General features: G+C 41.1%; 1 protein-coding gene across 1 annotated transcript in view; it reads right to left on the bottom strand.

Annotated features, from left to right (window-relative positions):
- Positions 1-14929, bottom strand: part of LOC137324524 (tyrosine-protein phosphatase non-receptor type 14-like) — a 260760-nt gene that overhangs the window by 26340 nt on the left and 219491 nt on the right. Inside the window, exons 13-15 of the mRNA XM_067988918.1 lie at positions 13549-13627; positions 10641-12112; positions 9718-9864 (exon numbers count right to left, since the gene is read on the bottom strand). Of these exons, the coding sequence (XP_067845019.1) occupies positions 9718-9864; positions 10641-12112; positions 13549-13627 (1698 nt within the window). The remainder of the gene's footprint in view (positions 1-9717; positions 9865-10640; positions 12113-13548; positions 13628-14929) is intronic.

Genomic DNA, 14929 nt, shown 5'->3' with positions numbered 1-14929 from the left:
GGGGAGGGTAGAAAATACCAACCCAGAACAATGTATTACTTGCAACTTTAGTTTGAGCCCTTTCACCCCGACCCCAACACATCTCTCTGGAGAAACAGGACCATCAGAGATTTCAACTCTACTGGCGGAAAATTATATTCTGTCAGGAAAGAGCATAATAGTTGTACTCAAAAAGAACAACTTGCCCTTTTATAGCATCTGTAAAGTAATAAAATGTCCCAAAGCGCTTCACAGAGGCAAACAAATAACTGGACGCCGAGCAATGGTGGGCAAAGGGTTAAGGATGGTGACCAAGGAAATAATTAAAGGTGTAATTTTTAAGGAGGCTTTCAGAGGACTGGAGAAAGGTTGTAAAGAGGAGCGGGTTAGACAGAAGTTTACAGCATGTAGGTCCAGAGATGGCTGAAGGCTCTACCACAGAAGATGGAAAGGAGGATGCAACGGAGGCAAGAGTCGGAAGGGCTAAAGGCACGTGCTGGAACAAACAGCTGGACGTGGGTGCAGAGATAGGGAGGAATATGTAGATGAGAACAAGGATTTTGAAATCAATGTTTTGAAGGATAAACAGCCAATGAGGGTTGGTGAGGATAGAGGTGATAAGGGAGCGGGTTTAAAGTGGGATAAAATGAAGGTAGCAGATTTTTGGATGAGTTACAATTTGTAAAGGGTGGAAGTTACGAGCTGGCAAGGAGTACACTGGACTAATCAAAGCTGGAGGTGATTAAGGCATCGGATAAGGATTTCAATCGCCATAGAGTTGAGTTAGAGGCAGAGACAGGCAGTGTTGTGGAGACGGAAATAGGAGGTCTTGATGATGGCTTGAATGAAGAGTTTGAAGATCAGCCCAGGGCCACATAGGATAGTGAGATTATGCATCATCGGACTTAGCCTGAGCAAGCTATCAGGAAGTGAAAGAGTTGGGAGCTAATGTGAAGAGTTTTTTGTGGGACATGAACAGGAAAGCTTCAATATTGTGGATGTTGAGTTGAAGGAAGTTCTTGCTCATCCAGGACATGATGTTGGCTAAGGTGTCGAATAGCACAGAAGTAGCAAAGGAGTCAAGGATGGTGGTACAGAGATAGATCTGGGTATTATCAGCGTACCTGTGACAGCTGATCCTATGCCTACAAGTATATCACAGAGAGTAGCATGTAGACGAGGAAAAAAAGGGGGCCAAGAGTGGAGCCTGGGGCATACCCAAGGTGATCATGCAGGAAAGAAAACAAACACCATTTTAGGAGATGTATCATAGTTTCATAGTAGGTACAGCACAGGATAAGGCCATACTCTTTGAAAGTGCTATCCAATTAGTCCCATTCCCCTGTTCTTTCCCCATAGCCCTGTAAATATTTTCCCTTCAAGTATTTATTCAACTCCCATTTGAAAATCAGATTTGAATCTGCTTCCAGCACCCTTTCAGGCAGTGTATTCCAGATCATTACAACTCACTGCATAAAAAAATGTTTCCTCATGTCGCCTCTGGCTCTTTTGCCAATCACCTTAAATCTGTGTCCTCTGGTTACGGACCCTTCTGCCACTGGAAAGTTTTGCCTTATTTACTCTATCAAAACCCTTCGTGATTTTGAATACCTCTAGCAAATTTCACCATAACCCCTTATCTGTGTTCTAAGGAGAACAATCCTAGCTTCTCCAGTCTCTCCACATAACTGAAGTCTCTCATCCCTGGTACCATTGTAGTAAATCTCTTCTGCACCCTCTCTAAGGCCTTGACATCTTTCCTAATGTGCGGTGCCCAGAATTGAACACAATACTCTAGCTGCAGCCTCACCAGTGTTTTGTAAAGCTTTAGCATAACTTCCTTGCTTTTGCACTCTATTAATAAAGCCAAGGATCCATTATGCTTTTTCAACAGCCTTCTCAACTTGTCCCGCCACCTTCAAAGATTTGTATACATACACCCCCAGGTATCATTTAGTTTATATTGCCTCGCCACATTCTTCCTACCAAAATTCTTCCTCACTTCACACTTCTCTGCTTTAACTTTCATCTGCCATGTCTCTGCCCATTTCACCAGTCTGCCTATGTCCTCCTGAAGTCCAATATTATCCTTCACATTGTTTACTACATTTCCGAGTTTTATGTCATCTGTAAACTTTGAAATTATACCCTCTATACCCAAGTCCAGGTCATTATTATATATCAAAAAGAGCAGTGGTCCTAATACTGACCCCTGGGGAACACCACTGTATACTTCCCTCCAGTCTGAGAAACAACCATTCACCATTACACTCTGCTTTCTGTCCCTTAGCCAATTTTGTATCCACACTGCCACTGTCCCTTTAATCCCATGGGCTTTAATTTTGCTAACAAGTCTATTAGGTGGTACTTTGTCAAATGCCTTTTGAAAGTCCATGTACACAACATCAACCGCACTACCCTCAACAACCCTCTTTGTTACTTCAGCAAAGAACTCAATCAAGCTAATCCAACACGATTTTCCTTTAACAAATCCATGCTGACTTTCATTTATTAGCCCATACTTTTCCAAGTGCCAATTAATTTTGTCCCGGATTATTGTCACTATAAGTTTCCCCACTATCGACGTTAGGTTGACTGGCCTGTAATTGCCGGGTTTATCCCTCTCCCCTTTTTTGAACAGGGGCATAACATTTGCAATCCTCCAGTCCTCTAGCACTGTCCCTCTATCTAAGGAGGATTGGAAGATTGTGGCCAGAGTCTCTGCAATTTCCACCCTTATTTCCCTCAGTAACCTAGGATGCATCCCATCTGGACCGGGTAATTTTTTTTTTACTTTGAGTATCGCCAATCTTTTAAGTACCTCCTCTTTATCTATTTTTATCCTATCTAATATCGCTACTACCTCCTCCTTTACTGTCACATTGTCAGCATCTTCTTCTCCAATGAAGACTGATGCGAAATATTCATTTAGTACCTCAGTCATGCTCTCTGTCTCCACAAGAACATCTTCTTTTTGTCACTAATTGGTCCCACCCTTCCTTTGACTACCCTTTTATTATTTATATGTTTAGAAAAGACTTTTGGGTTCCCTTTTATGTTGGCCACTAATCTATTCTCATACTCTCTCTTTGCTCCTCTTATTTCCTCTCTTCGATCTCGTCTGTACTTTCTGTATTCAGCTTTGTTCTCTACTGTATTATGAACCTTACATTTCTGTTTCATTTTAATCTCTATATCTTTAGTTACCCAGGGAGCTATAGTTTTGGATGCCTTTCCTTTCCCCCTAGTGGGAATGTGTCTACTCTGTACCTGAACCAACTCGTCCTTGAAGGCCATTCATTGTTCAATTAATGTTTTGCCTGTCAATCTTTGATTCCAATCCAACTGGGCAAGATCCCTTTTTAACTCAATGAAATTAGCTCTCCTCCAGTTAAGTATTTTCACATTTGATTATTCCTTGTCCTTTTCCATAACTATTCTAAACCTAATGATATTATGATCACTGTTCCCAAATGCTCTCCCACAGAAACATGCTCCCCAGAACTAGATCCAGTACTGCTTCCTTCCTCTTCGGGCTGGAAACACACTGTTCGTGAAAGTTCTCTCGTACACATTTCAGGAATTCCTCCCCCTCTTTGCCCTTTACACTGTTACTGTCCCAGTCTATATTGGGATAATTGAAGTCTCCCATTATCACTACTCTAGCATTCTTGCATCTTTCTGTAATTTGCCTGCAAATTTGCTCCTCTATCACCTTCCCACTATTTGGTGGCCTATAGTATACACCCAGTAGTGTAATAGCTCCTCTATTGTTCCTTAATTCTAACCAAATAGATTCTGTCTTTGACCCCTTAACTACAACATCTCTTTCCAATGCTATAATAATTTCTTTGATCAATACTGCCACCCCACCCTCCTCCTTTCTTTCCTTCCCTATCTTTCCTGAATACCTTATATTAAATATTAAGTACCCAATCCTCCCTTCTTTGAGCCAGCTCTCTATTATTGCCACTATATCATAGTCCCATGTGGCGACTTAAGCCTGGAGCTCACCAACCTTATTTACCACACTACGTACATTTACACACATGCACTCCAAACTCATCTTAGGTTGCCTCGCATTTTCCCCCGTCTGATCCCTTTCTGAACTATTCTTTACTCTCGTTCTATTTGTCCCTCATAGTCCTCTGTGCACCTTGTTTCTCCTCTCTAATGTTTCATCCTGCTGCCCATCCCCCTTAAACCCTCTCCCACAGAACTAGTTAACCTCCCCGTGAGAACATTGGTCCGAGCTCTGTTGAGGTGCAACCCGTCCATCTTGAACAGATCTCTCCTGGTCCCACTACCCCAGGAAGCTGAAGCCCTCCCTCCTGTACCATTCCTCCAGCCACACATTAACCTGTCTTATCCTAATATTCCTATACTCACTAGCGCTGGGAGTGATCCAGAGATTACTACCTTTGAGGTCCTGCTTTTTAATTTCCTCCCTAGCTCCTGAAACTCTGACTGCAGGACCTCACTCTTTTTCCTTCCTATGTCATTGGTTCCCACATGGACCACGACTTCTGGCTGTTCCTCTTCCTCCTTCAAAATGTTCTGCATCCTCTCAGTAATGTCCTTTACCCTGGCACCAGGGAGGCAGCACAACACGCGGGACTCACGTCGGCGGTTGCAGAAATGCCTGTCTTTCCCCCTGACTATCGAACTCCCTATAACAACTGCATTTCTTGTGCACCCCTGTGCAGCCGAGTCTCCTGTGGTGACGTGGTTTGCTCCCATGTGTTGGCTTTGTTGGGGTAGGTAAGAGTGGAACCAGGCTAGGACAGTGTCATGGAGTTGAAAGAAGATGGAACAGTCAATTGCATCAAACATTCAGAGAGGTCAAGGAGAATAAGGGATTTTCTATGCACTGCAGTCACAGTCACATAGGATGCCATTGACAACTTTAACCAGAGTGGTCTTGGTTCCGGGGATAGGAAAGTAACCAGATTAAAATGATTTAAAGAGAGAGTGATGGGAGAGATAGGCATGGAGCTGGGTAGTGATGGCACATGCATGAACTTTAGACAGGGAGAGGAAATTGGGGAGAGCAGAAGGATTAAGGGTGTGATATTAAGAAGAGGGGTGATAAGAGCAGTGTTAGAGGATGGAGAGGAAGCCACTGATGATGTCAACAAGCAATGGACTAAACTGCAATAAATGAAATGGTCCAAAATTCAGGAGAACTGAGGACCCAATCCACAGACCCCACTGATGGAATATCTTTAATGTCATGTTAAGTAATTATTTTTAAAAAGCTGGATAAAGATCTAGATATGAACAGGACAAAAGTTGGAAGATATCATTGTAGGTAGAGATGATCAAATTCAGCATGGCTCATGTTGACTCCTGAAATGTACAAGGGCCAAGAATATGTCATTTATGAAAATCAACCAGCCTGTGTTGAATAATCAAAAGGAAAATACTGCAGATGCTGGAAATCTGAAACAAAAACAGAAAATGCCGGAAATACTCAGCAAGTCAGGCACAACTTGCTTATATTGAGAAGAACTTCCAAAGTATAAAAAAGAATCTTCAACGGTGAAATACAGAACAACCACAGGTTACAAATGGCCTGGGTGAAAGAAAAGGTTTTGAAAATGCAGCCGACAATCAAAGAGACAAGGGCAGATCCACCTGCAGGCAGTGGCACTTTCACAATGAAACGGTCAGTCAATACTGTAAGGTGTTAATACATGTACTTTAAATGAACCAGTGAGCACACGTTGCACTTTAAAAATCTGTCATTGGGAAAATGCTGGATCCATTATTAAGGAAGTAGTAGCAGGACATTTGGAGACTCATAATATAATTAAGGAGAGTCAACATGGTTTTATGAAGGGGAAATCATGTCTGACAAATTTATTAGAGTACTTTGAGGAAGTAACGAGCAGGGTGGTTAAAGGGGAACCAATGGATGCAGTATATTTGGATTTCCAAAAGGCATTCGATAAGGTGCCACACAAAAGATTACTGCACAAGAGCTCATGGTGTTGGGGGTAATATACTGGCATGGATAGAGGATTGGCTAACTAACAGAAAACATAGAACATAGGAACAGAAGAACAGGAGTAGGCCATTCAGCCCCTCGAGCCTGCTCCGCCATTTGATAAGATCACGGCTGATCTGTGATCTAATTCCATATACCGGCCTTTGGCCCACATCCCTTAATACCTTTGGTTGACAAAAAGCTATTTATCTCAGATTTAAAATTAGCAATTGAGCTAGCATCAATTGCCGTTTGCAGAAGAGAGTTCCAAATTTCTACCACCCTTTGTGTGTAAAAGTGTTTTCTAATCTCACTCCTGAAAGGTCTGGCTCTAATTTTTAGACTGTGCCCCCTACTCCTAGAATCCCCAACCAGTGGAAATAGTTTCTCTCTATCCACCCTATCTGTTCCCCTTAATATCTTATAAACTTCGATCAGATCACCCCTTAACCTTCTAAACTCTATAGAATACAACCCCAACTTGTGTAATCTCTCCTCGTAACTTAACCCTTGAAGTCCAGGTATCATTCTAGTAAACCTACGCTGCACTCCCTCCAAGGCCAATATGTCCTTCTGGAGGTGCGGTGCCCAGAACTGCTCACAGTACTCCAGCTGCGGTCTAACCAGGGTTTTGTATAGCTGCAGCATAACTTCTGCCCCCTTGTGCTCTAGTCCTCTAGATATAAAGGCCAGAATTCCATTAGCCTTATTGATTACTTTCTGCACCTGTTCATGACACTTCAATGATCAATGTACCTGAACCCCTAAGTCCCTTTGGACATCCACTGTTTTTAACTTTTTACCATTTAGAAAGTATCCTGTTCTATCCTTTTTTGGTCCAAAGTGGATGACCTCACATTTGCCTATATTGAATTCCATTTGCCACAGTTTTGCCCGTTCACCTAATCTATCAATATCGCTTTGTAATTTTATGTTTTTATCTACACTGCTTACAACGCCACCAATCTTTGTGTCATCGGCAAACTTAGATATGAGACTTTCTATGCCTTCACCTAAGTCGTTAATAAATATTGTGAATAATTAAGGCCCCAAGATAGATCCCTGCAGGACTCCACTAGTCACATCCTGCCAATGTGAGTACCTACCCATTATCCCTACACTCTGTCACCTTTCGCTCAGCCAACTTCCTAACCTTGATTCCATGGGCTTCTATCTTAGCTAACAGTCTCTTATGTGGGAATTCATCAAATGCCTTCTGGAAGTCCATATAAATAACATCCATTGACATTCCCCTGTCCACTACTTTAGTCACCTCTTCAAAAAATTCAATCAGGTTTGTCAGGCATGGCCTACCTTTCACAAATCCATGCTGGCTCTCTCTGATTAACTGAAAATTTTTGAGGTGTTCAGTCACCCTGTCTTAATTATAGACTCCAGCATTTTCCCCACAACAGATGTTAGGCTAACTGGTCTATAATTCCCTCGTTTCCCTCTCCTTTCTTAAAAAGCGGAGTGACATGTGCAATTTTCCAATCTAGAGGGACGGTTCCTGAATCTAAAGAACTTTGAAAGATTAAAGTTAGGGCAACTGCAAAGTGCTCACTTACTTCCTTTAAAACCCTGGGATGCAAACCATTTGGTCCTGGGGATTTGTCACTCTTTAGTGCTATTATTTTCTTCATTACTGTTGGGATAAAAGGGTCATTTTCAAAATGGCAATCTGTGACTAGTGGGGTGCCGCAGGGATCAATGCTGGGGCCTCAACTATTTACAATATATATCAATGACTTGGATGAAGGAACAGAGTGTCTTGTGGCCAAATTTGCTGATGATAAAAAGATAGGTGGAAAAGCAAGTTGCGATGAGGACACAAAGTGCAAAGGGATATTGACAGGTTAAGCGAATGGGCAAAAATTTGGCAGATGGAATATAATGAGGGAAAATGTGAAGTCATCCACTTTGGGAGGAAAAATAAAAAAGCAAAATATTATTTGAATGGAGAAATACTACAAAATGCTGCGGTACAGAGGGATCTGGGTGTCCTCGTACATGAAACACAAAAAGTCAACATACAGGTGCAGCAGGTAATCCGAAAGGCAAACGGAATATTGGCCTTTATTCTAGGGGGTTGGAGTATAAAAGCAGGGAAGCCATACTACAACTGTACAGGGTGCTGGTGAGACCACACCTGGAGTACTGTGTACAGTTCTGGTGCCCTTATTTAAGGAAGGACATACTTGCATTGGAGGCAGTTCAGAGAAGGTTCACTAGGTTGATTCCAGGTATGGAAGGGTTGTCTTATGAGGAAAGATTGAACCGGTTGTGTCTATACTCATTGGAGATTAGAAGAATGAGAGGAGATCTTATTGAAACATACAAGGTTCTGAGGGGACTCGATAGGGTAGATGCTGAGAGGATGTTACCCCTCATGGGGGAATCTAAAACTAGGGGGCATAGTCTCAGAATAAGGGGTGCCCGTTTAAGACGGAAATGAGGAGGAATTTCTTCTCCCAGAGGGTCGTGAATCTTTGGAATTCTTTACTCCAAAAAGCTGTGGAGGCTGAGTCACTGAATACATTCAAGGCTGAGTTAGACAAATTTTTGATCAGCAAGGGAGTCAAAGGATATGGGGAAAGGGCGGGAAAGTGGAGTTGAGGTAAAAATCAGATCAGCCATGATTTCATTAAATGGCGGAGCAAGCTCATGGGGCCGAATGGCCTAATCCTGCTCCTATCTCTTATAGTCTTATGGTCTAAAAATGGCAAAACTAAAAGCATTCATCCTGAAAAGGAGCTCCATGAATGCCCAAAATATTAAGTGGTGGAAATTAGACATTTTCACCTACCATAATTCTATTCATTTCTCACTCTCATCATTTTTTAGAAAATGTTCTTAACCAGCAATTTACTAACAAGTAGGTGCTTACCAGAAGAACTACAGTGCAGGGAGCTGTATGTGGGGGAAAGTTACTACACAAGCCTTAGCGAAAGAAAATTGTTAACAGCCAGCAGGAACAACTTCACTAAAAGTAAAAACACATGACTGATTCCTTCATAAGCAACAACCCACAATTCCTTTTTATAGGCAACTCCCACACTCATTCCATCATTGTATTTTTATCCATTTCATTAAATATTTATCCTGGAATACATTAATACCAATTAATTTGGATTAATTTCCCAAAGGGTCATATTTAAATTCAATACTATGGATCATTAGTTAATGCTGCAAACAGATCAGTTAAAGAATGACTAACCAGGAATGACTACAAAGCTGTAATCTTATTTAAAACGGCAAATTTTGTCATGGAGCAGGAGAGCAAAGCTCAAGTGGTTTTTTAAACCAAATACAGAGATATACTGTAAAGTTCATAGTTTGTTTTATTCTATTTACGAGTTTTATTTTTGCTGACAGCCAGTGTGCTCCATGTTGTTAATGTCCAATGATTCTGGACTGAAGGATTGATGATTGTGACACAACCACCACAAGTTTAGCAAGTGACAACAAAGATGATTCATAGAAATGTGCTCCATATATTCATGGTTAATGTGAAGGATTGGATGTTATGATTTCTGTCTATTTCTTGAGAAGTTGTATGTAAATAAAGCCCACTCAAATGAGTCACTGAATTATCAAATAATTTGAACTAAACAACATAATGTAGCAAGGAGGGAAGTTAGTGATGAAAAAAATTGAATTATCAAATTATTTCAACTAAGCAACTTTGAATGAAGAGAAGACTGTACAACACTGGAGATTTCTCTCAGTGTGCTTCAAATATTGCTCACCCTTTCATCCATTGGAACCTTTGAAGAGTCATCTTGGCTGTCCTCGAGCACCGGAACCCTGGCCATTGATAGGCCATTGAGCGCTGCCCACTTCAGTGGTCCGATCTTCTGGGCTTCTGCTGCTGCCAGTTTCTGCTTTTCTAAATTCTTGGGATAGAGAAAGACATGCTCACATCATTGGGGCTGATATTCAAAGGGAAGATCATTCCTGAAATCTTATCTATTTTCAAAGGTATTGAACCCAGATGATCTTAACAAATAGCATTCTTTTGAATGTACAATTCTGGCCTGTTTACGCATACGATACTTACTACTTGTTGGCAATACTGCCCTGTTTACAAAGTGTTAAACTTCAGCAACTTAAGTGCCAAGTTGCACTTTTTCAAGAAATAAATACAACAGGAATAGGGACAATATAGGTTCTGAATCAGACGGTGGTTTGATACATCTGGATTGGGACAAATAATTGAACTGAATAATTTATGCAAGCATTGAAATGGAAATGGATAAAGGATGGAGACAACAGGGGAAAGAGTTTTTAAAAAGGCTAGGTTCAAACCCAAAAACACAACTGTCCCTGGATCAGAAAATTGTGGAACTGATTCTAATATTTTAACTAAATAGATCACCAGCTTCTGATGGAATTATAATGTGATTGTTCTATGTTTTGTTTGCTGAAACCCAACACATTCATTATTTCTACAAATATTGAGATTTTAATCAAATATCTCTATATATACACATATAAAAATATTTTTTCAATCTTTCACTGCTTTGATTATGTAATGTGAATACAACTTACAGCACCTCTAACGCGTTGTAAAATGCAAATTTTATATTATATCAACCTTCTAAGCCAGCTTTTAGCTTTTTCCAGTTGCACAAATACGTATCAGTGATACCAAAAAGTCAATGAGAATTACCCTCAACATGATTTCCCTTTCCACAATGCTGTCTTCAATAGAGAAGAGTTCAGATACAGGTCTTTCTTTGACTGGCTCCTTCTTGACACGCTCTTTCACACTGGTGAGATCAGGTTCAGAAATGGATGGCCCTAGCGAGGATCCATTAAGTATCATTTGTTCATTTCGTGAGAAGGCATCTAGTTCTGGACCTGGCAGTTTGGTCCGGACAATAAACTCTGCCATTTTAGGTTGTTCTTGTCTTAAGGCTCCATTGCTTATACTCTTTTTGTTTCCTGGGTATTCAGGAGGGGGCTTGTTTGGTATTTTTGCCAATGCTGCCTGCAGCTGGGCACTATAGTCCATATTGTCATTAAATGTTGGTATTTGAACGTCATAGTCAGGGGTCTCCTCTTCATCTTCACTCTCACTGCTGTGAATTAGCATTGTGGCATCTGACAGTGTCTTCTTGTGATGATATGGAGGTTGATGTTGAATCTCTTGGACCTGGTCCTCTTGGCGCCGTTGATCACGCATGGTGTTCCTGCGCTGAGGGACTGAAGCACTTAAAGTCTTCAGTGCCATGGCCTCCATACCACGTACCATGCTGCTGATTACCTCTAGGCTATGACGTTTGTTAACAGCTGCATGATGTTTGGCTGTTGTGAGGGGCTCACTGACCTCCTGCAAGGACTGGTGCACCACAGGTGAACTGTCCTCTTGGAATGTCTTCACAGAGAGCTGGACTCTCCGACTGACTAAATCAGGGCTGCTGCCACTAACGTACTTGTGGCGGTGACTGGCAAGGTCTGGCGTACTGGTAGCAGGCCGAGGACGTGGATACGGAGGGGGTGGTCTACAAAAATGGTTTCTCAACATATGGGTAGTACTGTAATTCTGAGTACCCTGTAACTGCATATTGGCAAGTTCTGGTGTGCTTACTGTGTGTGAGATTGCACTATTTGCTGCCCGGGTAGGTGTAGGATGGCTGGCATTTAGTTGGGCAGAAGTGGCTACAGGTTTGTTGTAACTGTGCTTTGACCCATAACGAGAGGGATACTGGGATCGCTCCCTGATCTCTGGCTGACTGTAAACCATAGCTTCTGGCTGGTTATATGCATGAGTGTTTCCAATATTAAGGTTCCTCAATGACTGGCTTTGACAATCCATGTGAATGACGCCTTGCTTCATTTGCCTCATTACAGTTTCGTAGTCAGGTGTAGGCCTATATGAGGGCACAATGATTGCGCTGTGCCTGTGATTGGGGATGTAATCCGCACGCATGATGTCACTTCCAGGGATGCTAAGATTAGAGGACACTGGAGATGCTTGGATGAAGTTTTGTGAATGATTCAATGAGTTCATGCTAGGAGCACTATACACACTGCCGTTTAGCACAGTTCCATTCATGTAATTGTACTCCATTGGACATCTGTCCAAGCTAGTCTGAGATCTGTAGTAGAATCCTTCCTCGTTGCCATGGTAAATACTATCTGTGTAAAGCAAAGAAGGCAAAATTTAAAATTATGATTAATGGAGAATAATTTAAAGCTTCACTAGTTGAATAATTTAAAGCTTCACTATATTCAAAACTGAGATCGATAGATTTTTGGACACTAAGATAATCAGGGTATATGGGGATAAGGTAGGAAAGTGGAGTTGAGGTCGAAGATCAGCCATGATCTTATTGAATGGCGTAGCAGGCTCGAGGGGCCGTATGGCCTTCCCCTGCTCCTATTTCTTATGTTCTTCAAGGTTACTGAGGTGACATCTCAATCCGCAATGAAACGGCCAGGTTTATATACTCAAACAATATGCCACAATGAAACATTCTCATTTCTGCTGCAAATTAATTATGGGAAGGATCTGCCCTATTGGGTTCAACTGATGGTATGAAGAAAGCATAGTCTCATGATGCTCAATGCCAATGAGTTTGCTCAATGCATTTATTACATAATCTCATTAAATCAATAGTATGCATTTAGAACTCAGATAAAACAGAAGTACAACTACAAACATGTCTTCCACCAGCTGTCACTGGCATAATGAACATGGAGACCAGGTGTCCCCCTTAACCCAACTGAATCCAGTTATCATTTTTTTCCTCCTGCTTCCACCTTTTCTCCCTCCCCTCCTGAATTCATTGTACAGTTCCTCACACAAATGGTCACTACTCATGTGAGAATTTTGGGAGCGAGTGTTGGTAGCCCATTCAATTGCAGAGGGTACCATAATGAACCTCATTTGGATCACCACCTGACGTCCCCACAAGCATTCTTCCAGCAGAAAGAAAGAAAGACTTGAATTTATATAATGCCTTTCACGACCTCAGGACTTCCCAAATCGCTTACAGCCAATGAAGTACTTTTGAAGCGTAGTGTAGCAAATGCAGCAGCCAATTCGCGTTCAGCCAGGTGCCATACACAACAACATGATAATGACAGGATATTCTGTTTTAGTGATGTTGGTTGGGGGATAAATATTGGCCAGGACATCAGGGAAGATCTTTCATCGTTCCTGAGTCAATATCCTGGAATTCTCTACCTAATACCAGTGTGGGACCACCATCACCACCTTCTCAGGGCAACTGTAGATTGGCAAAAATTGTGGCCTTGCCAGAATTGCTCACATCCCGAGAATAATTTTAAAAAGAATATGGAGAGAAATTGGGAACAGGGGAGGTAGAGTGGTTCAGATTTAAAATAAATCAACTTTGCAGGTTGTGTCTGAATAGGTTTTGACAATTTCACAATTACTAGGAAATTATACAGATCGCCCCTAAAATGTTACAATTTAAAGATAAACCAAGCACTGTTACACCTCAGTACCGGGCATGCCTCTTCAAAAGCTCAATAAAACACTGATGTGAATTCCTACATTGGAATAAATATCGCCACTAGATATACCAAAAAGAAAATAGGAGGAATACCTTGTGAGGTGTTTGTTTCAGTATAATGCTCTCCATACTGGACGTGCATTGGTGGCAGTATATATGGCTGTTGCCTTGGCTAAAAACAAACAATAAAAATCATATGAAAATGAGAAATGGCACTACTTATATTTAAGTACATTAGTACTACTATTAGTTTCATACGGTAATATCTTTCTCAGCAGCAGATCTGAAATTTAAAAGTATTTTTACTCTACTGGCAGAAGTTTTAAACACCTTTGTTGAATCTTAAATCCATTATATTATCACAATACCGGAGGTGATCCAATGACCTGCCCCTCTCTTCCCCTTGCCTTGATGACATTAATGTTTGACATTTGGCTGACGGGTTGGCTGTGGTTCAACAAATTATTAGCCCAGGAAGGTTTTTTTTATTCTTTAGACACATAAAACAAATCCTCTGCTGAAACAGGGGACATGGAATGGATCAGAAATTGAGATAAATTAGTATATTATTTACTCCAAGGTTGCCTATTCCAGGGACATTCACTGTATGCAAACAATTTGATTTGAATTGTTAGAGGGTGAATTTCCTCGGGACTTCTCCCGCTCTGCTGGCGGAAACCTCACTTACATGAGTAAACGTGTTTACAGTTTTCGCCAACCTTCTACCAAAGTTACAGCGGTGGTGTGGGGAGAAGCCCCAAGGAAATTCCGGTGTTAGATTTGGTTAAGATTGGTATCGCTCTTAAAATGAAAATGCTTCAAAAAATGCAAGATGTTAATGGAATTAACTGGCCAATCAAATGGTGCATTTTGATTTAACTGCAGCTATAGACTATATCAAGGTGAATTGGCACCTGTAAAAGCAGTTCAGTGTATAAGTGTTCAACAGGCACATATGTTCAACTGCATTACTCTACAGTAGTGACCCAATAATGGTTTTTTAAATACCCATACTCTTACTGTATATATACAAAATAATAGTGTACAGTGCTGTATCTAAATCCTGAAGTTCCCTGCCTAATACTACCACAGAAGCACCATCAACACAAAGACTGTTGCAATACAAGGCAGCGGCCCAGCACTGTCTCAGGCCAACTGGTGATGACTAATAAGTATACCCTTGTCAGCATCACCACATCCCGAGAACAAATTTGGACAGGTGCTCAACTGTTGTGCTGTTAATACTCAGAGTTGGCTAGGATTATGAATTAACACAAATACTTGTTTGAAAATTGAATGCCACCTTTGTCCTCTGGTTAAAATGAGGACAGCTGTTAAAATCCAAAGATACAACTTCAAATGTAATTCAGTCATACACCATTGGTAGAAAATTCCACTAATACATATATCAATGCAACTTTTAACATTTAAATTAATTATAGTAAATAATCTCGAGAAGTTTGTTATCTGAGGA

The sequence above is a fragment of the Heptranchias perlo genome, chromosome 8 (genome assembly GCF_035084215.1).
Source record: "Heptranchias perlo isolate sHepPer1 chromosome 8, sHepPer1.hap1, whole genome shotgun sequence".
Classification (NCBI taxonomy): domain Eukaryota; kingdom Metazoa; phylum Chordata; class Chondrichthyes; order Hexanchiformes; family Hexanchidae; genus Heptranchias; species Heptranchias perlo.
Note: the sequence above shows the minus strand (reverse complement) of the source record. Positions and strands in the feature narration are given on the sequence as shown.